The sequence below is a fragment of the Marmota monax genome, unplaced genomic scaffold, assembly GCF_021218885.2.
Source record: "Marmota monax isolate L192 unplaced genomic scaffold, Marmota_monax_Labrador192_F-V1.1 WCK01_AAM20220418_F8-fsc00018, whole genome shotgun sequence".
NCBI classification, from domain to species: domain Eukaryota; kingdom Metazoa; phylum Chordata; class Mammalia; order Rodentia; family Sciuridae; genus Marmota; species Marmota monax.
The window spans coordinates 8,761,315-8,783,563 of record NW_026692201.1 but is presented as its reverse complement, the minus strand read 5'-3'; the positions used below and the strand labels follow the sequence as shown (position 1 = coordinate 8,783,563).

At 38.7% G+C, this 22,249-nt stretch overlaps 1 protein-coding gene across 3 annotated transcripts in view; it reads right to left on the bottom strand.

The window, feature by feature from the left end:
- The window catches only part of Rasgrf2 (Ras protein specific guanine nucleotide releasing factor 2), a 231,996-nt gene that overhangs the window by 154,814 nt on the left and 54,933 nt on the right, over positions 1-22,249 (bottom strand). For all 3 annotated transcript variants that reach the window (XM_058574375.1, XM_046427896.2, XM_046427885.2), the window contains exon 2: positions 347-453. In XM_058574375.1, the coding sequence (XP_058430358.1) occupies positions 347-453 (107 nt within the window). The remainder of the gene's footprint in view (positions 1-346; positions 454-22,249) is intronic.

Genomic DNA, 22,249 nt, shown 5'->3' with positions numbered 1-22,249 from the left:
CCAGGCCTGTTTCCTTGTCTATAAAAGAGAGGATGATTATAATGTGCCTCTGGCAGATTGATGAAAGGTGAGTCATACATTTCATAAATTCCTTAATTGAGAAGCACTTAGTGAAGGGCACAAAGGAATTTACTATTTGTTTTTATATTTTATCTATTACCTTTAATCTTTAACTGGAATATAGCCACAGAAAACTGAAATAATTAGCTCACACATGGCTAAGGAGAGGGTCCAAAGGAAACCCCATCCTGGAATGGCAAGTTCTTCCAAACTCGTGCCAACAGTGATAACCCAATGCAAGACCCAGACAAGCAGGTATCACACATGGGAGAAGTTACGTCCACACCTGGCTTGGTGAATAGCCTCCATCCACTCTTTACCATCCTGCTCCTCCTCACAGCGCAGCTCCAGTGGCTTCTGACCTTCATGGCCAAAAAGAACAGTAAAGTAATACTGGAAAGAAACAAACACAGAAGTTTAGTTTTATCTTTTGAGCATAAAAGCATAATAACACAGTATATGCCTATACAAAGTATATATTTACAAAATACATCGATTTTATGTAAGTCATATTTCAAAGTGAAAATATCATTCCTGGCCCAGTTAGCAATGACTGCAGCTAGAAGACAACATAGACCACATCTTAACACCCATCAGCAAGAGTCAACCCACAACCCTACTGCACTATGTATTTTTATACAAGTACAAGAAGAACATTGCCCAAATCTGGCTTTAAAGATATATTAGTGTTATCATGAAAATTTTTCCAAAAATGTTTCCCTTTTGTGGGGTGTGAGAAAGTGGCAGGCACATAAGTCCATACCACTGCACTGGCTAGTTCTATTATTTATTCTATTCTGCATCTATTCTGCATTCTGGAAAGAAATATATCTAAAATTATATTGAATCATTGCCATTTGCCTACCCTTCAATCTTAGTGGACATCACCATTGCTTATTCCTTATTTTCCTAGACAGATTATACTTGATATAAGAAGGAACCCTAATCATCATCCTTGGGGTTAAGAGCAGAATTTTTTTTTTTTGGTAGAAGTGGAATCTAAGTTACTGTCAGACAAAAGGAACTGGGATTAAGTAGAGAAAAGTCATAGGGCCATTTATTGGGATAAAATGATTTCTCTCATATGAACTTTATTCATAATCACTAAAAACTGGAAACAACCACATATCTTTTAGTAGTTAAATAATGCTGGTACATCTTTACAATGGATACTACTCAGCAGTAAAAAGGAACAAACCCTTGATAAACCCAGCAACTTGGATGCCTCCCAAAGTGTCATGTCACAAAAAAGTCATTCTCAAAAGGTTATATATGCAATGATTCCTTTTGTTTGATATTTCCAAAGTAGTGTCAGAGAACAGATCAGTAGTTTGGGGGAGTCATGGTGGGGATGTGTGATGGTAAAGGGATGGTGTGGGGGAGTCTGGGGGTTGATAGAATGGTTCTGCGTCATCATTATGAGGGTTACACAAATCCAAATAGGTCATAGAACCATGCACCAAAGAAGGTTAATCATATGCTGTTGATTCAAAGACTTTAAAAATCATATATGATTACTCAAGATTCTCATGAGGATTCCAGAATACAAGTAATCAGATAAATAAGTCTTACACAGACTCCCAAACTCACACTGGGCCACCAAACCCCTTTGTGCTCCAGCCAAGACAGATGTGAAATGGGGAATCTCACAACCATATACAGAGTTCATGGACCATAGTTCTAAAGTAGATTTCTTTAAAAATCTTGGTATAATCTATTAGTATGTGAAATACATATCTGGCACTGAGTTTGCTCTGTATTAGAGAAAGTAAAAAATGTCTGAGTCAAAGATGCATTGTCCTTTGACAGCACTTGTGAGCAATATACTCAATAGATCACAATGAATCAGTATTATCTCAGAAGTCTTTAAGTTGTGATTGACTTGCTTGGACATTTGAAGATCTGCTCTAGCCTATGAAGTTCTGAAATGCTTCAAAACAGCTGTGAGGTCCAGAAAAACTCGTGGTGCCTCTAGAGTAAGTGTTCATCTGCCTCATTTTATTTCCAAGCCCCTTAGAATGTGTCCTCTCCAATTTCCTGAACACCATGAACTGACCCAGGATGAAGTAGTAGACAAGCTAAAGGAAAATTCCAAGCTGAACCAAACATACATATTTAAGCTTAAGTGGAGGGAGGAAAACAGAGGGATCCTCAGATTCCAGAAACAAAGATAAGAGGCGAAGCCAAGCAGAAAGCATGGGAACTGAGGGGTAACACACTAGACCTTCTCAGCCAGGAGACAGAGTTCTAACATCCACAGGGGCTGAAACACATGGTCTTGGGCCTGTACAAGACACCAAGGTGGAATCAAGACCCTGCATAATACCAGGGCACATGAGAGGCTGACACTTCTGCACAACAGAAACCAGAAAAACTCCACCCCAAGTCCACTGTATGCCAGGATAATTTCCAAACGCATTAGAAATTTTGGTGAAAAAATTAAATCAAAACAGGGACTGGGGTTGCAGCTCAGTGGTAGATAACTTGCCTTGCATGTGTGAGGCACTGGGTTCGAATCTCGGCACCACATAAAAATAAATAAAGATATTGTGTCCATCTACAACTAAAAAAATAATTTAAAAATTAAACCAAAACAAATACATTTTTAAATGATTGATTGATAACTGTACCTCTAAGTAGGAAAAATTGTCTTAACTATGGTTTAAAATCCTGAAACAGTAAGATAAAAGACCAATGATTGAATTACATTAAAAAGTCTACATAACAAGACCACTGCAAACAATGCATAAAGACATGTAACAAACTGGAAATATATGTATAATTGATATAAAAGTGATAATGTCCTTTATGTATAAAGATAATCATGTGATTGTTCTTTTTAGCCTCCTCATATGGATTTCCTAATATTTATAACTTCCATGGCTGTATTAATTATACAAGCAACTCAATTTTCATTGTTGATTTTGAAGCACTAGGAATTAAACCCACATGTTCTATGCCATTGAGATATATCCCAACCCCTTTATTAATTATTTATTTTTAATTTTGATACAGGGTCTTGCTAAGTTGTTGAGGCTGGCATTGAACTCTTGATCCTCCTGCCTTACTTTCAGGGGTAGCTGGGATTACAAAATATGACACTGGGTCTTTTTATTGACTTAAATTTTAATTGTTTTTGAAATAATTTAAGCTTATAGAAAAGTTGCAAGAACTAAAATACAGTAAAAAAAAATTTCTATTGGCCAAATTATATTGTTATATTGTGTGCAGGTACAACTATCTGACAACAAATCCCACCATTATATACAATTATAATGCACCAATTGTAAAAAAAAAACTGAGTTACCTTGAAAATGATATTCTTAAAATACAGAAAGTGAACATTAAAAATAAAATGATAGAAAAGATAAACTCTAGTCAAAAGACAAAAGTTGGACTATAATATCAAATGTGATAAAGAAGATCCTATATCAATAAAAGAATCAATTTCCTAGGAAGTATAGCAATCCTGAATGTGCATCATTATATTGGACTTTAGTGAGTTTTCATTCAGTTACATCTTCTGGCCCCCTCAAGATGCCCAGACCAGATCTTTGGTTAGAATATCAGATTTCCTCTCCTGTGGTGATGTTGCAGAAGTTGTTGATATAGTCAATGAGCCTCTCCACCAGATATTTCTTCTAATTTTTTCTGAATTCTCAGCTACTAAAGACAAGACACCATATACATGTTGCTCCATGGGGGATCCCTCCAAAGGTCCCAACTCAAGGCTTTGAGCCTGATTCTCATTCTGATCCATTCCTGGAATGATTTTTCAGGGATTCTCAAACTCCCAACTGCCTCTGCTTTCTATGGAGTTCACACTTGGAGCTTCAGGTTTTCCACTGAAGAAAGTATTTTTGTCATACTTTTAGATCACCAAGATTATTTTCCTATTTTTACAAATAGCTATGCCATTTTAATTTTCGTAAAGCCTATATTTCACTGATGTTTCGAGCAAGGGCAGAAGGGGGTTATAAAAACATGATATTTTAATGTATGAACTCTTAACATTATCTTAACTGTAATTACCAAAACAAATACTTATATAAGCCTCTTTAAAGCACCTATGTATGAAAGGGAAAGGAGATAAGTGGTTGTCACAAGCTTAGGGGAAGAGAGGACGCGGACTGACTGCTAATGGTGTGGAGTTTTTAATTTATTTTAATTAATAGAATTTTTTTAGAGCAGTTTGGGTTTACAAAAAAATTGAGCAGAAAGTACAGGGAGTGTCCCTCCCCCCACTCCTGCACACCCCACACATGGTTTTCCTATTATCACAATTTGCATGTATGTGGCATGTTTGGTAAAGCTGATGAACAAATATGGATGCATGTAGTGTATCCACAGTATATTCAGGTTCATTCCGTGCTGCACATTCTGTGGGTTTAACAAATGTATAATGTTGTGCATTGACCACTACTGAGTTTCCTTCTGGGCCTGGTGAAAATGATTGGCACTTAGATAGTGGTGATGGTTTCCCAACCTTGTGAATATACTAAAACTCACTAAATTATATACTTTAAAATTATGAATTTTATGATATGATTTATATCTAAATTTATTTTAAATGGGAAAAAAAAAGCAGTAAGAAACAGTGGAAGTCTGGCACGGTAGTGCACGCCTGTAATCCCAGCAATTCTGGAAGCTGAGGCAGGAGGATCATGAGCTCAAAGCCAACCTCAGCAGATTAGGATGGCACTTAGCAACTCAGCAAGACCCCGTCTCTAAATAAAATATAAAAAAGGGCTGAGGAGGTGGTTCAGTGGTTAAGTGCCCCTAGATTCAAGCCCCAGTACAAAACAAAAAAACAGTGGGGGTGGGTGAAATAACTATGTGCTAATTCTTTGGATTACCAATTTCTATGTGCAAATTCTTTGGATTACCAGTTTCTAGTCATTCTTATCCATTTTTGAGATCTTTTCCCCAAATCTTTCAGCTTTCACAAGCTGGTTTGCTCTGATCTGCCCTTTATTTGGTAACTGTTGATCTAGCAGCTACTACTCCCAAAACCACTGTGCTAAGCTTGTGAAGGATAAAGAAAGTTAATCCAGCCTACCTTCTGCCCTCAGAAAATGGCCTTTAAATCTTTACAAAGACATATGCAGCACTTCCAACTTATTCAATTAGTCATACTTTTTAACTAACTTACCTGGGTTTCTTGCTTAGATTTGCTACATAGCAGAGCTGCCTGGAGTTGCAGCAGCAGCCAGAGATTACTTCACCTATGGTTCTCTAAGCCTTCTCTCTCCCAGTCCCTGCTGTACTGCTGTCTATTTATCTTTTAGTTGTATGTGTATCTGTGGTGTCAAGAGTGAGTGAACATACTTGACTATGTTCCTGTGTGCGCTTGTGTATGCACCCTTGCTAGGTCTAGCCGAGAGTTTCCTTCACAAAGATTTGGATGAGAAGACAAAGACTCTAGGGGGACTCAAAAATGCAGTCTAGGCCCTGGAAGATAATCAGGGAAGCTTAAGTAAAGAACAGAAGCATGAAAGTCTCCTTCTTCAGCCAGTAGAAAGAGCAGAGGCCTGAGAGAAAGAAGAGGAAAGAAGGAGAATGGGGAGAAGTGAAGGAGGGAGAGAGTGTGTTTGATTTTGCAAAGAAAGCGATAGCTACACTAGGTTGGTGAGCGGGAAATCCTCATTTCTAACTAATCTGAGATGGCAAAAGTCTTTGGGGACACTTTCCATCCCACTGGCCACGCTACAGCTGACAATAGCAGGCCATATTTTGTGTCTAAGAATCATATGATAACGGTCTTCCAGTGTAGCTGAATGTTAAGATGGGTTATCGTGTTTGTGTTTTGGCTACTACCTCAACTCAACAAACAAAAATCAATGCCTAGGTGATAAAGGGAGGTCACCACATCAGACCTGGGAAGGAGGTGACTAAAATTGATTTGACTTTTATTCACTCAAGGACATAAAAGGGTTACATGTGGAATGGCCAAACTCCTGGAGACTAGAGAAGATTTCTTCACAGGCATTGTGTGTGCTGAGCCTCCCAACCCCAACCTACCTGCTCCCTACACAAACCCCAGGGAAGAGGGAGGGGTGTTCTCCTGACTTCAAGCTAGTGAGGGGGCTCTAAGGAGCTTGCTCATAGAGATTCCTGTGTTTTCCCAAGTTGGTGCCTGGCCATGCATAAGAATCTGAGAGGCAAATACCTGGGAACTGCTTGCCAGAGGATAAAAGCAGAGAAGCAGATGCTACATTTGAAGTAATAGTCCCACCAAGGGCAAAATCAATGAGGAGTGGTTTTGTGTGGTTTTTTTTTTGTTTGTTTGTTTGTTTGTTTTGGTGGTGGGGGGTGCTTTTTTGACCCAGAAATTGGCTACACCTAAGTGAGCCAGGCTGGGCTCATCTTATAGCCAGCCAAACGGGCAGCAGCAAGGGCAGCCTGGAGGGCCAGTAGCCAAGGGCACAGGAGGTGAGGTGAGGAGATGTTTCCTGTTGGCGGGGTAGGCAATCCCCAGCATGGAGAGGCCCTGGCAAACAGAGGAGCATCATCAAAAACTGAACTTTAAACTCTGACCACACACAGAGCAAACCCATGCCAGATGGGTCCAACATGGAAAAGTGGGAACCACCCAGGAAGCCAGAGAGGAGAGCCGGGGAGAGAGCAGCAGCCAGAGCCTGTCTTGCCCTGTAGCAAGCTCCAGCCAGGCAGGGGCCTTTAAGCCGCTCTATCTGAGGCTGCACGTATTAATTACCAACTGAGACTGTCTGGGAGGAAAATTGGACTGGAGAACTTTTTATGATATTACAGGAATCAGAAATGTGCCGGGCCTGCCCAAGACTTCACCCTGGCGCATGAAAAGAACCATCCCCCCAGAGCGGCTCTGGAAAGGACACCCCAAAACAAAAAGAGCTCTTTCTGTTGTCCTCCCTCCCTTCCCCTCCTCCTGACCTGATTATTCAGTGTGACAGTTACATACACATTTTCTTCAAACAAATTAAAAATCTTCAGGTCAATAATCTTATTCATCTCTAGTCCTAGAGACAGAATGTTCAGCACAATTTTACCAAAAAGTGAAAAATAAGCTGAGACTTCTCAGGTGACCTGCACATATCATCAGAAATTAAGGACCCTGTGACAAGCCTGTGAGATAATCCATCACACTTCCCCATGACAGTCCTGAACCCTATAAATGACAGCTGTCTTTAGCTCTTAAACCCCTAATCCAGGCAGAGGACCAACTTCCATAAACTAGGGGGAGATAACCTGATAAAAAGGCTGCTGAGAAGGGGAAGCTCTGAATTTAACATTGTATTCAATAAAGCTCCACTTACATTTGAGAGAAAAAGAGTGGAAACTCAATAGAATACCCAGTCAGTGGCTTAAAGGGCAATCCTATAACCGATGGCATTTCAGTAACTGCTGGCGATCAGCCAAGCCCTTTGCCCAGGCAAGGGAAGGAATACTCAGTGAACTGGCCTGAGACATCTCCAGGCTGCAGAGGCACCCCAACCGCAGCTGCTGCTCAGAACCCAATTAAAAGCCACCTTTCAAAGGCAGCGAGGCAATTACATTAGCAGAGTACATCCAAAGGTTAAACCGTGTCTCAGGCATCGTGATGATGATGAGACTGATGCGAGGTACATTCTGTGTTTCCAGGAGTTAATTTAACAAATTCAGCTAGGCCACAGAAAAAATGAAACACTGTCTCTGGGTGTGGTGCCTGCAAATTATTTATTTTTAGCCAATCATCAGAGAGTCTCCTTTAGTGTCACCTGGCCTTGCTGGGACATGAACTTGGTGTGCCATGGATCTGTGTCTCAGAACTGAAGTTTCCTAATCTCTTTGGGTGTTGAAAATAGCAGTACAGGGGCTGGGGGTGTGATTCAATGGTAGCACCCAGACAGCTTGCCTAGCATGTGTGAGACCCTGGGTGCAATCCCCAGCACCCAAAACAAACAAACAAACCATCTGTGCATGTTCTATGACCTCTGACCTGCCCCTCTGCAGGAATTTAGAGGAGACATTACAAAGTCCTGGATCATTATAAAGTGCAAGAATTGGCAGAGTAATGATTTTGTTCTTTAAATTTAACATCAACCGTGTGTGAGTTTCTCTTCTTTTTTCCATCTCTGAATGTTCTCACCTGTTTCCAAATCCATTTCTCCAGTCCAATTCTCTCCCCGGCACCAGCCCACATTCTACTATTAGACAGCATTTCAATTATGTCCAAAATTAAACTTCTTTCTTTCCCTTTCTCCCTGCCTCCCACCCCTCCTCCCACTCCCTGCCCTCACACCACTCCTTCTTTCCTCTGTCAAGTGCATCTGTACCCAGCAGTTGCCACAAGTAGGAACCCAAAGGCACCTCAGCTTCCCTCTGCTTCTCAGCCCCATCCGTTTGGCTTCACCAAAGCTCCCGCCCAGTCATCTCTTCTGGTGAGCATTACCCCTCACCTGGACTGTGGGACAGCTGTGTGACAGGGACACACACGACAGCTGTGAAAGACTTCCCCATTCATGTTGCCCTACCTTGTAACTGGTCTCTCTCACGCTTGGACTCCAGCTGCTGGCACAGCCCAAGGTGAGGGCCTCCCCTTACAGGGAGACTAATGGGCCCTCAGGAAGGAGGACAGGGTGACCTAGGGCAAGCCCCAGTGAGTCGGGAACATGAGAAGTGTGGAAAGGCAAAGGGGTCTGAGGAGGAAGAAAAGGCAGAATAAGGAGGCAGAGACGTCCACTGCAGCCTTCCCCCACCTAAGGCTAAAATCCCAGAGAAGGTAAGAATTTAAAAAGTGATGACAACAGAATCAAGGGGCTTGTGCCACACTTCCCTTCTAGGGCTCCAGGGGGTGTTCTCTCACAGAACACCTTTGTGTCCCACCCCTACCCTCATGACAACATGGGTGGTGACTCTACAGCGTGATCTAGCGTATAAATTAGTAAAATCGGTGTCACTGCAGCTAGGTCAAGAAAGGGCCTGAATTTAGCTACCCAGAGCCTCCCCAGCTTGTCTGTGGTGTGGACATTGCCCAGCATGCTATGGAGGACTGAAGGGGACGTGTACTCTTGGAACCACACAGGGCCATGCAGCCCAACAAAGAGTCAGGGGACCAAGAAAGCAAAATGGACCCGAAAGAGAATTTGCCATGAGTTACAGCAGCCACACACTTCAACCAGAGGTGCCAACAGAATGCCCAAGGCAGAACCAGACAATACCAGACCCCCGTGCATGCCAGCAAGGACCCACCAGTCCATGATACACACACACACATACACATACCCTCAAGGACACGTAAGCCTCTTTTCACTCAGTCAGAATTTTAGTGAGGCCCAGAAGAAAAAAATGAACTCCCCCCAAAAACCTTTTACGTTACTGGATTCACTACTTCAATACTGAGCTGAGTTTATTATTTTCAACAAAAGACAGGTTCTTCTTTTACCCACTTAGTCAGTAGAGAGGGAGTCTTACAGAGCAAGATCAATTTAGAAAAATGCTTTGTTTGCACATGTAAGTGTAAACAAACTAAATCTGTAACCCTGAATCCAATCTCTCCCAACTCTTTGTATCCCATAAGGCAGCCAGAGTTTTCTTCCTGTTAAGATAAATCTGAGCTGTCATGTCTGCTTATCAACCTTCACTGGTATTTTCAATTTTAGGAGCAAATCTTCTGAGACTGAATTTGCCCTTCACACTTGGCCCCATGCTCCACATTTCACCTCATTCCTGCCTGTTTCTTCTCATGCACCTCATTTTCCAGCCACACCCACATACTGCTCCCCCAAAAAGGCGAGCTCTCTCCTCAGCCTCATGCTGTGACTGACAGAGCGCAGCCTCTGGAGCTGACAGACCTGCGTATGAATCTGGATGCCTCTGGGGGTAACTCATATTATGAGACCTTGCTCAAGTTCCTTAACCTTTCTGAAGAGCCCAAGTTTCCTCATGGGCAAAACGAGGATAATGATATCCAGTCACATGCCACATGATGTTTGGGTCAAGAATTGACTACATATATAAGAGTGGTCCATAAAACTCTAATAGAATTTTAGAAATCCTATCACCTAGCATTTTTAGTGTACATTTTCTATGTTTAAAAACATACATATATAGCATTATGTTATAACTGCCTGAAGTATACAGTACAGTAGCATATATACAGGTTTGCAGCATACGAGCAAAATGCCAGAATCCATAGCCTAGTTGTATAGATGGCTAAACCATCTAGCTTTGTGTTAAGTACACACTATATGATGTTCCCAGGATGAGGAAATTGCCTAAGGATGCATTTCTCATCATTAAGCAACACGTGACTGTACACCTTGAATTAGCTGACATCCAGGAAATGGTATCCAAAAGGCACTACAAATGTTAATTCTCTTTTCTATTAGTGTATCTCTTACTTTAATATACTTTGTTTCTTCCTTTATCTCCAGTCTCTTTTGCAACCTACATGTTTTTACTGAACTTTGTGGACTTGTGTCTCTGAAATGTGAATCCTTCTTTGGCACCTCTGGCAAAGAAGAGTCACTCCCTCCTCTGGGTTTCATTCACCCCCATGAACCTTTTTTCTTCCACAGCATCTTAGAGTTGTTCGTTTACATGTCTTTCTTCCCTGTCAGCTTCGTTCTATTCTACCTTCAATGCTAGCACTGCACCAGGCACACAAAAAGCCCCTAAGAACATCAGGTAATAAATGATCATCAGTAAAAAAAAAATGAGGTATAACTGATCTAATAAACGTCAAACAGCCAGCTATGATGATCAGTTTTATAACTATACAGTCACATCCAGGTATACATCCAGAAAAAAGGATTTGAACATAAAATTTTAACATAGGTGAAATGCTCTGAGGAAAAAGAAGACAACTTAAGCTATCAAATATATTTTTATTATAAACTATAAAAAAACAGAACATCACAATCATCTCATAAACCTCTAGTAGAGCAATAAGAGCAGATACTCTAGGTTGGTAGGGTCACCAAAGATCCTGGCCTCTTACATGTGTGCTCCCACATTTATTGTGACACCAGTTGTAATAATGAAGACAGGGACACAATCTAGGTTTCCACCATCAGATGATATTGGATTTTAAAATTTGCTGTGTATGTACACAATGGAGTGTTATTCAGCCATAAAAAGAGGAGGAAATCCTGTCAGGTATATGACTCTAGAGGACATTATATTAAGTGGAATAAGCCATAGAAACAAATATTGCATGATCTTATCTATATGTGGAACCTAAAAACGTTGAGCTTATAGAAACAGAGACTAGAATGGTGATTACCAATGGCTAGAAGAGGAGATGGACAGGGAAAGAGGAGATATTGATCAAAGAGTTTTAGCTAGAAAATCAAAACTACACAGATTTCATCTCACTCCAGTTAAAATGGCAATCATCAAGAATGCAAATAATAAATGCTGAAAAGGATGTGGGTGAAAAGGAACACTTTTACACTGTTGGTAGGGTTGTAAATTATTACAACCACTATCAAAACCACTATGGAGATTCCTCAAAAGACTAGCAATGGAATCACCATATGACCCAGCTCTATCATTCCTTAGTATTTATCCCAGAGAATTAAAAGTCATCAGACATTATACCCATGCTTATAGCAGCACAATTCACAATAGCCTAACCTTGAAACCAGCCTAGATGTTTGACAATAGATGGATAACACAATTGAGTTATAACACAATGGAGTTTTAATTAACCATAAAGAAGAACAAAGTTCTAACCTTTGCCAGAAAATGGATGAAACTTAAGAGCATTATGTTAAGTGAAATAAGCCAAACTCAGAAAGTCAAGGGTCATATGATTTCTCTCATATGAAGAAGCTACAGAGAAAAAAAGGAAAAGTATCAGGGAAGGGAGGTTCCCATGAAACAGAAAGGAGACTAGTAGAGTAAATGAATGAGACCTGGGAAAGGGGAGGTACTAGGGAATTGAAATCAATCAAATTATGTTATGTGCATGCACAAACATATCACTATGGATCCTACTACTATGTATAATTATAATGTACCTAATTTTAAATTTTTTTAAACTTTCAAGCTAGATAGGAGAAATAAGCTTTAGTGATCTATTGCACAGAATGGCAATTATAATAAATAAGAATGCATTCTAGCAGAAGGCATCATAATACCAGACCTTAAATTATACTACAGAGCTATAGTATTTCTTAAAAAGCATGATATTGACACAAAAATAGACATGAATACCAATGGAATTTAGCATAATATTCTCAGGTTCCACCCATTTATCAGCAAATGTTTTCATTTCATTCTTCTTCAAGAAAGGCAAAGAAATAAACCCACATAAGTACAGTTATCTCATAATTATACAAAAGCTCCATAAACATACATTGGAGAAAAGATAGCCTCTTCAACAAATGCTGTTGGTAAAACTGGAAATCCATATGTAGTAGAATGAAATTTAACCCCTTTCTTTCACCCTGCACAAAACTCAACTCAAAGTGAATTAAGGACCAAGGCATTCGGTAGACCAGAGATCTTTCGCCTACTAGAAGAAAATGTAAGTCCAAATCTCCATCATGTTGGCTTAGGAACTGACCTCCTCAACAAGATGCCTAAAGCACAAGAAGTGAAATCAAGAATCAATAAATGGGATGATCTCAAACTAAAAAGCTTCTTCACAGCAGAGGAAACAATCAAAAGCATGAAGAGAAAGTCTACAGAATGGGAGAAAATCTTTGCCACCTGAACCTCAGAGCATTAATCCCCAGGATATACAAATAATTAAAAAAAAAACTTAACACCAAAAAAATAATAATAACCCAATCAATAAATGGGAAAAGGAATTTAATAGACACTTTACAGAAGAAGAAATACAATCAACTGACAAATATATGAAAAAGTGTTCAACATCTTTAGCAATTGGAAAAATGCAAATTAAAATTACACTGAGATTCAGTTTTACTCCATTCAGAATGGAAATTATCAAGATTACAAGTAACAATAAATGTTGGCAAGGAGGTGGGAGAAAGGTTCTCTCATACATTGCTGGTGGGACTGCAAGTTGGTGCAACCACTATGGAAAGCAGTATGGAGATTCCTCAGAAAACTGAGAATGGAACCACCATTTGACCCAGTCATCCCACTCCTCAGTTTATACCCAAAGGACTTAAAATTAGCATACTACAGGGACACAGCCACATGTTTATAGCAGCACAACAGCTAAATTATGGAACCAATCGAGGTGCCCTTCAACAGATAAACAGATAAAGAAGCTGAGTAATATTCTATTATATATATAATATATAATATATACACACATATGTATGTATATGTACACACATATAATATATATATTATATATATATATAATAGAATATTACTCAGTCTTAAAGAAGAATGAAATGGAGACATTTGCTGATAAATGGGTGGAACTGGAGAATATTATGTTAAACGAAATAAGCTAACCCCAAAGAACCAAAGGCCGAATGTTTTCTCTGATATGCATATGCTAATTCACAATAAGCCAGGAGGAAGAATAAAGGTATTTTTGAGTAAACAAAGGGGAGTGAAAAGATGGGAGGGGGTAGAAATGATAGTAGAGTGAATCAGACATTATTATCCTATGTTCATATATGATTACATGACCTGTGTAAATCTACATCATATACAACCAGACGAAATAGAAGTTATACTCCATTTATGTATGATGTGTCAAAATGCATTCGACTGTCATGTATAACTACTCAGAACAAATTTTAAATTTTTTAAAATGCAATGTGGTATATATACATAATGGAATACTACTCAGCCACAAAGAATAACAATATTATGGCATTTGCCATTAAATGGATGGAACTCAAAAGACTATCATGCTAAGTGAAATAAGTCAATCCCAAGAAACCAAAAGTCAAATGTTCTATCTGATATATGGATGCTGACTTACAATAAGGGGAGTGGGAAGAGAATAGAAATTCACTGGAGTAGACAAAGAGGGGATGGGAACAGGACAGTAAAATGAATCGGACATAACTTTTCTGTATTCATATATGAATACATGACCAGTGAAGCGCCTCATTATGTACAACCTCAAGAATGGGAAGTTATACTCCATGTATGTATGATATGTCAAAATACATTCTACTACCATGTATATCTAAAAAGAGCAAAGAAATAAAGAATGCATTATATTTCAAAAGTGTAGAAGACTAGATTTTTAATGTTTTCACCATAAAATTTGATAAGCATGTGAGATGATAGATTTGCTTTTTTTTTTTTAACTCCTCCCCAAAGGTTTAGACAGAGGTTTACCAAGGAAAGTAGATTCAAGGGAGAACGGGGGTAATCTCAGATTTACGCCTTTGGAGAATACACCTACGAGAGAAGGCAGGCTATCTCCAGAGACAGACAGCCACAGGATTTGTTAATTAGCCTGATTTAATCATTCTGCAGATGTAAACATCTATTGAAATATCACATTGTAGCCCATGAATATATATAATCATCATTTGTCAATAATAAATATTTCTTAGAAGAATCTTACATTTTACCTAGAAGGACATTAGAAAAATGATAAATGAACATATCTACAAAATGTAAAGGTTTAGGGTCTTTTGGTGTCTACAACTTTAATATGAATTTTCATTTTCAGTCTTCGGGCTTTTGTTATAATGTGCTTACTACTGTTTATACTATGTGTCATTACAGAGAGAACAAATGTAACCCAATATGAAGAGACAAGCTCACTTAAAACTCTGGCCCTTTAGCTTCTGGAAGCTAGAAACAAATTCATAGCTAACAAAGGCAATATCTTGGGGGTGGTTATTACCAGACTTCATTTGCTTTCTACATTTCTATATTGTTTCAATCATTTACAATAAACATGTACTGGTTTCTAATCAGTGTTAAAGAAATTTTCCCATTTTTGAAACTTTATCTAGGTCTGTCTACTGTTGCTTAGCCATGGAAAGTAAATGATATTAGTCAAAATAGTGATGTTCAAACTAAAATTAAAAACCACTTTCGATTTTCTTTAAAATATACAGCAGAAAATCATAAAACATGTGCTACTTTACACAATTATTATAGTAGTCACCCCTTATTCACAGTTTTGCTGAGGTTTTAGTTATCTGCAATAATCTGAAAATAATAAATGGGCTATTTCAGAAATAAACAATTCATAAGCTTTAAATTGCATGCCATTATGTGTATCAGGATGAAATCTCACACCGTCTTTTTTTAATATTTATTTTTTAGTTGGACACAATATCTTTACTTTATTTATTTATTTTTATGTGGTGCTGAGGATCGAACCCAGGACCTTGCACATGCTAGGTGAGCGTTTTGCCGTTGAGCCACAACCCCAGCCCCCCCAACACCATCTTGATCAGTCATGCCCAAGTCATGAATCATACCTGTGTCCAGTGTATCCATGCTGTATACACTACCCACCTATATAAATCACTCTGTAGTTGTCTACATTATCAGATCTACTTTGCAGTATCACAGTGCCTGGTAACATTTACTAAAATCCCCAAAGACAAATGTAGTGATAATGACGATTTGGATATAATAAAGAGAAGCTGTCAAGTGTTTCCTTTAAGTGAAAAGGTAAAAGTTCTCAACAGAGAAGAAAAATCATATGCTGAGGTTGTAAGATGTATAGTACATTATGGTTGTTAATCTCTTACCATGCCTAATTTATAAGTTAAACTTTCTCACAGATAGGCATATATAGGGAAGAATATTATATTTATATTGTATACATACACACACATATATATGTCAGGTTCTATATATATATATATATTATATATATATGTATACAATATATATTATTGTATATATATTATATAATATATATAGTAAATATATATTAATCATAGGATTTCATCTATCTCTAAACTGACAACTGAGCTATCTTAACATTCATGGGAGTTTCAAATATATATATATATTAAACTTCCCCTTTAAGGTGGGGAAGGGTAATTGTATTTGGATGATACTGTAGGGTTTTCAATCACTACACACGTCCTTTGTGTTTTTCAGTTTTAGAATAAGAGATCTGAAGCCTGGCCTCTCACAGATACAACAACCTTCTCCCTGCAGCCACTGAGGCTCCTGCTAGACACAGACGTGCAGTTCCTCAAAGGAACATGAGTGGTCTTCTCTCATGCTGCCAGATTTCTGACCCTATAAGTCACATGCTGGAGAGACAAAAAAATGAGTGTCTTTCAAATTACTCTTGGCTCTGTGACTTGTCTCAACATACTCATGGCTCTGTTTTTCCATTACCGTACCACAGTGACACAGCGCCTGGGATGGCAGTGCCTCTGAGACAACGTCATGGCCGTGGAGCTCGCCATCCCACATATAGAGATGAAATTTGAAACTATGAATGAAGCAAAGCACTGGAGTACATATAATCCACACTGTGATACAATATTAGCTTTAGCAATCTGCCTTAGAATATTAAACATATTTTTGTGGGCAAGAATTTAATTTAGAATCCAGATCAAGGAGTAAGAGTTTAATTGCCTCCTTCTGTGATTTTCTACCATAACAGTCTGCCCCTCCTGTTCCCCAGGAATTTGAACAAAAGTATTAAGTGGCTCTCTGTAGACAGGGCATATCTTCTCCCCAACAGCCCCATGGGTTGCTATGGCAATCCACCCCAGAGGAGACACCTGGAGTTCTTCAGGATGTGTAGAGGGACACAAACCACGGACAGCAATTCTTCAGTCCGGGTTCAAAAACGGTAATAAAATACTGTACAAGGTTGGGTTAGTCCTCCTATGATTAATTACCTCCTCTTCTTTCTAATTTCCCCTTTTATTCTTCTTTCTGTAGCTACTTATGGAGCTGAAATTAAATATATTTTAAACCTGGGCTATATTGCTGAAGCTAAGTCTTATGTTCCTTTTACTAATGTTGACCCTGAAGAGTTAACTTTCACCTACCTCAAAATTTATCCAAACTGACAACTGAGCTATCTTAACATTCATGGGAGCCTCAAATAATGCTTTCCTTGTAAATCTGGCTGTCCATGGTATGGCATCCCTGGGCCCTAGGGGTACAAACAGCTCACTTTAAATCTGAGTTGCAGCCATTGCAAGAGAGCAAATGTAGCAAGAGCTAAAAGAAGACAGAATGAAAGCAACTATAAGGTGGGCACAAGATGGGGGAAAGACTTTGGGCTTCTTAATACCATTCTTTCCCTTTCTCTTCCTCACATTCTCACCCATTCACATTCCTACTATGAAAATATTAGCTGCAAGGGGCTTCTTTGCCTAGTGCCTGTGGTCATAATTGCACCCGCTGTGAGACACTAACAGAAGAAGAAATCTAAAGCTTTACCCTTGACCAAGCTCCACTGGTTCCTCAGAGAGAAAACATTACAGTTTCATGCTTCTATAGAGAGGGAACATTTTATTTCTTTACCATAGCTCTATCACATGAGAACGTTTAGCTCCAAAGAAAAATTCTGTGCAAATTAAAGGGAACGGATATTCCACCTGGTTTATAGATACCATCTTTTCCCATTATGGTTATATAAAGTTTATTCTTTATATTTAAAACAGATGTCAAATCATACAACTGCCTTGCTATGGTTTGAATAACCCCAACAAAACTCACGTTGAGATGGAACCCTTTTATGAGGAATTAAGAGGGGGCATCAGGCAGGACCTGGTGATTAGGCAGAGTCCTCAAACTAGATTAATTCGTTCAGGGATTAATGGGTTAATAAATTTTGTAGTTCGGATCTAAAACATTCCCCAAAGGTTCATGTGTTGACAGTCTTGTCCCCAATGCAGGAATGTTCAGAGGTGGGGCTTTGGATTCATGAGGGTTACGATTTCTTCAATGGATTAATCCATTGATGACTTCATAATTGAATGCACTATTGGGAGGTGGCAGAAACTATACTTGGGGGAAGTCAGTAACCGGGGATGTCCCCTAGAAGGGTATATCTTTTCCCTGGCTCCTTTTCCTCCCTGACCCCTTTCTTTCCTGATTGCCATGAGGTGATTAACTTTGTTCTGCCACACTCACCATGATGTTCTGCCTCACCACAAGCCCAGAAACCTGGGAGCCCGCTGACCAAGGACTGAAACCTCTGATACTTCAAGCAAAAAAATTTATTTTTTTTTTGCTTGAAGTATCATTTAAGTTAGTTTTCTCAGACATTTTGTCACAGCCATGGAAAACTGACTAACACAAATGGGTTATGAGAATGGTTTTCTGTTATAAATACCAGTATGGCTCTGTCTCCTGGATGCAACCCTCTTGCCATGTGATAGCCTGTGGTGCATGGGGGCTCTGCAGAAAGTCCCCATCAGCAAGAGAGCCCTCAACAAAAATGGCCCCTCAACCTTGGACCTCCCAGTCTCTAGAACCATGATCTGAATAAACCTTTGTTCAGTATAAACTACCCAGTCTGTGGTATTCAGTTATAGCAACCAAAAACAGATTAAGACATGCCTCCTCCAGGTCTTCTTAGAAAAATGATCTAAGATACTGAAGGCTTCTTCTCCCTATCAATCAGTTCACTTTTTCAACATCTCAATTCAGAGGCTTTGCCACAGGTATACTGAGTACAAACCAGCTTCACAGACTCACACCTGCCCCCTGAGCAGAGAGTGTGATTGATCAGAAGGAGCCCCAGATTAGAAGATGGGGACATCAGGACTTCTCTCCTGCCCTAGGGAGCATGGTATGAACTCTAGCACCTCTTGTTGCTGTTTGTTCTTGGGCCAAAAGCAGACTAGACTACCTCTCCTACTAACACAGAAGGTGAAGGTCAAATGCAGTACCATACATCAAAGTGCCCTGAAAAGCAGGAAGTATTTTGTCATTGTTGTGGGAGTGGAACTGCCAAAGCACACCTGGGAATCCATCACCTCCAGGCTGCCAAGGACACTGGACTCCTCTCAGGCTGAAAAAGACAAAACTGCAGTGTCCCTTCCTCTGTTACCCTACTTTCCTGAGATAAAGAGCTAATGCATGGGGATAGAAGAAAGGGACACGTTACAATTATGATTGGCACGCTGGGTTCTTAAGAAGAGGTCACACTGTTCCTTTTGTGGTTGTGGTTGGTTGGGGATTTTTGTTGTTTTTGTGAAGATTTTGGTGCCTATTCATAATGAAAATATTTCTAATTCTCCCAAAGTCTTAGGTGTTTGTACTTTGAAGAGTTTGCTGAATGGTTTGTCACAACAGCAGCCAACATATAGAGCTGAAATTTGAAACTATGAATGAAGCAAAGCACTGGAGTACATATAATCCACACTATGTTACAATATTAGCTTTAGCAATCTGCCTTAGAATATTAAACATATTTTTGTGGACAAGAATTTAACTTAGAATCCAGGTCAAGGAGTAAGAGTTTAATTGCCTCCTTCTGTGATTTTTCTACCACAACAGGAAAAACAGAGTCTGGCTTCCAAATCTCACCACCACCAACAACCAAACAAATCTGAATCAAATTAAATTGTGCTCATTGGAGAGTAAAAAGAACAGCAAGAGGTTTGGAAAACCTGTCATTTTAAGGATGACTAAAAGAGCTTGCTATATTTGGTTGCACTTTCAGTGTCTGAAAGGTTACATCATACAAATATTGGAACAGAGAAACTTTCATTGACCAAGATCAGAGCTTCTGTAAGTCATCAAACCTATTAAAATTTGCAAACAGGGAAGTGTGCTACATGGTGTCTAACTCATTCTCCCCAGCTTATAGGGAAACACAACAAGTCCTCTCCATGTTTTATTAAATTCTCAAACAAGTCCCCATCTTTCTCTTCTACTACCACTCCAAATAGGGACAGATGTTGTTGAAAATAATGTTTGATCTATAGGATGGACTTCACCCCACCCCAGCCCTCTCATTACTTGAGAGACTTTTAATTCTAATCAGTCTAGTGCCACTAACCGAGAACACGTGTGATTTCAGCCTTCTTTTACATTGAATTCAGTCACCAGTGACTCAAGTTTCTCTTACATTAAGGTGACTAAACTATCCATTCCAATATCAAGTCAACCCCGGACTCTCCTGAACTAATCTAGAATTTCTAACTCCACTGGTTTTAAAGGAAGAAACCTCCAAAATTTTTCGACTTCATGCCATCTTCACCACTTTCTTATTTCAACCATTGGTTTTATTTATTTTTCATTTGTTAACCACATTGTCATTTGTGGGGGAAAGAAAATTACAATGAAGATGTATGCTGAGAACATCCAGGGTAGTTCATACCACTTACAGAAGGCTTAGCTGAGTGAAGCACTGAGCAACTCATAGTTCCTCTACTGCACAAAGCAAACTTGAGGCACCTTCAACATGGACCATGTCGATGCCAAAAACAGTGGGCATGAGAAATGTGGGTTGGGAGATAGACTTTAGGTTTATTCTGTGTGGTTCACAAGTAGGAATAATGGGTTAAAGTTAGAGATCTGAAAAACCTTTCTGAAAACAGAATGGGATAACTTGAGCAGTTGACTCTGACTCCCTTTGGAAAAGGACTCTTGCCCTCAGAAAACAAAACCAGGTGGCCTCGGAGATCCCATAGTACCTTCAATAGCCAAATCATAATTTAGAATTTTACCATTAAGATGTGCAATAGAAGATGTATTTAAAATCCAAAAATTGAAAATAATGGTAGAACCAGTATTCTGCCTTTGATGTTCAGTATGAAAGATTTACAGTACGACCTTAACACAATGGGAATTAAAAACATACATACATATGTAAGTATATAAACATACATACGTGTGTAAGCATAGATAAATACATAAAAAATATACATTTGTAAAGAAATAATTAGTGCCTTTTAAGAAAGTCTTTTATGATGTTGTGCCTGCTTTATATCGACAATCATCAGTTAAACTTATCAAATTAACTAGAAAATACTATTACATTAAAGGCGTTTTTATTAGTGCACTATAATTATGCATAACAGTGGGGCCATTGTGACAGATTCATATATGTACATAATTCACTCCATTTTATTCCCAAGTACTTCCCCTTTCCCCCACTTTCTCCTTTTTCCTGATCACCTTTCACTGCTCTGCTGATCTACCATCTATGTGAATTTTTCAGTTGGTACATTATAATTATACCTAAAAGTGGGATGATTCACTGTGACATATTCATACATGTGTATAGAATAATTTAATGGATTTCATTCCCTAATCCTTCCCTATCTCTCTCCTCCTCCTTCCCCACTCAATCCCCTACCTCTACTCTACTGATCTCCCTTGTATTTCTATGAGATCACCCTTTTTAAAATTCCTTTCTTTTCCCTCTAACTTCCATATATGAGAAAACATTTGACTCTTGACTTTGTGAATATGACTTATTTCACTGAGCATGATGTTCTCCAGTTCCATCCATTTACCAGAAAATAACATAATTTCATTCTTATTTATGGCCAAGTAGAACTCCATCATGAATACATAGCACATTTTCTTTACCCATTCATCTGTTGATGGACACCTATGTTGATTTCATAACTCTGTTGTAAATTGTACCACTTTAAACATTGGAATACACTGATTGCAGTTCTTTTGGATAGAAAATGAGGAGTGGAATAGCTGGGTCATGTGGCAGCTCTATTCCAAGTGTATTGAAGGTTTTTAACTAGAAGCATTGGGTTCATTATTATTACAAAAGTGAATGAAAAAACTCCTTCATTCATTTGCATTGTAAGTGCTAACTATTTAAGGAATTTAAGAGCAAGAATTTGTAACACTTAAATTCACTGAGCAAGCCTTGAAGATGGAAGCTTTCATTATGATAATACAGTAATAATCGAATGATCATATATATCCAAAATGACATATGCTCATGAAGAAACAAGTAGATAATAAAAAAGGATTAATTAAGGTACTTAATAGATACAGTTAGACTTCCTACATCAGTAAGGAAAAGCCAAATATCCCAATGAAAATGTGAGGAAAAGAACAGAATGTATACTGCCCACAAACCAAAACAAAATTCTAAAAAATTACATAAGCACACAAAAATATAAAAAATATCACTGGAAATAAAAGAAATGTGTATTTTTACATTAAGATCATTTTGCCAAATTGAAACTTCTAAAAAATAATAAAATGCAGAGTTGGAAAGCTTAATGTGCTGTTTGAAATTAAAATGGTTTGAATCTTTGGGAAGATGTTGTATCACACACTTTTAAATATTCCTTTTTTTTCCCCAGGAACCTATATGAATGAAATAATTGGAAATACATACACCGATTCAAAT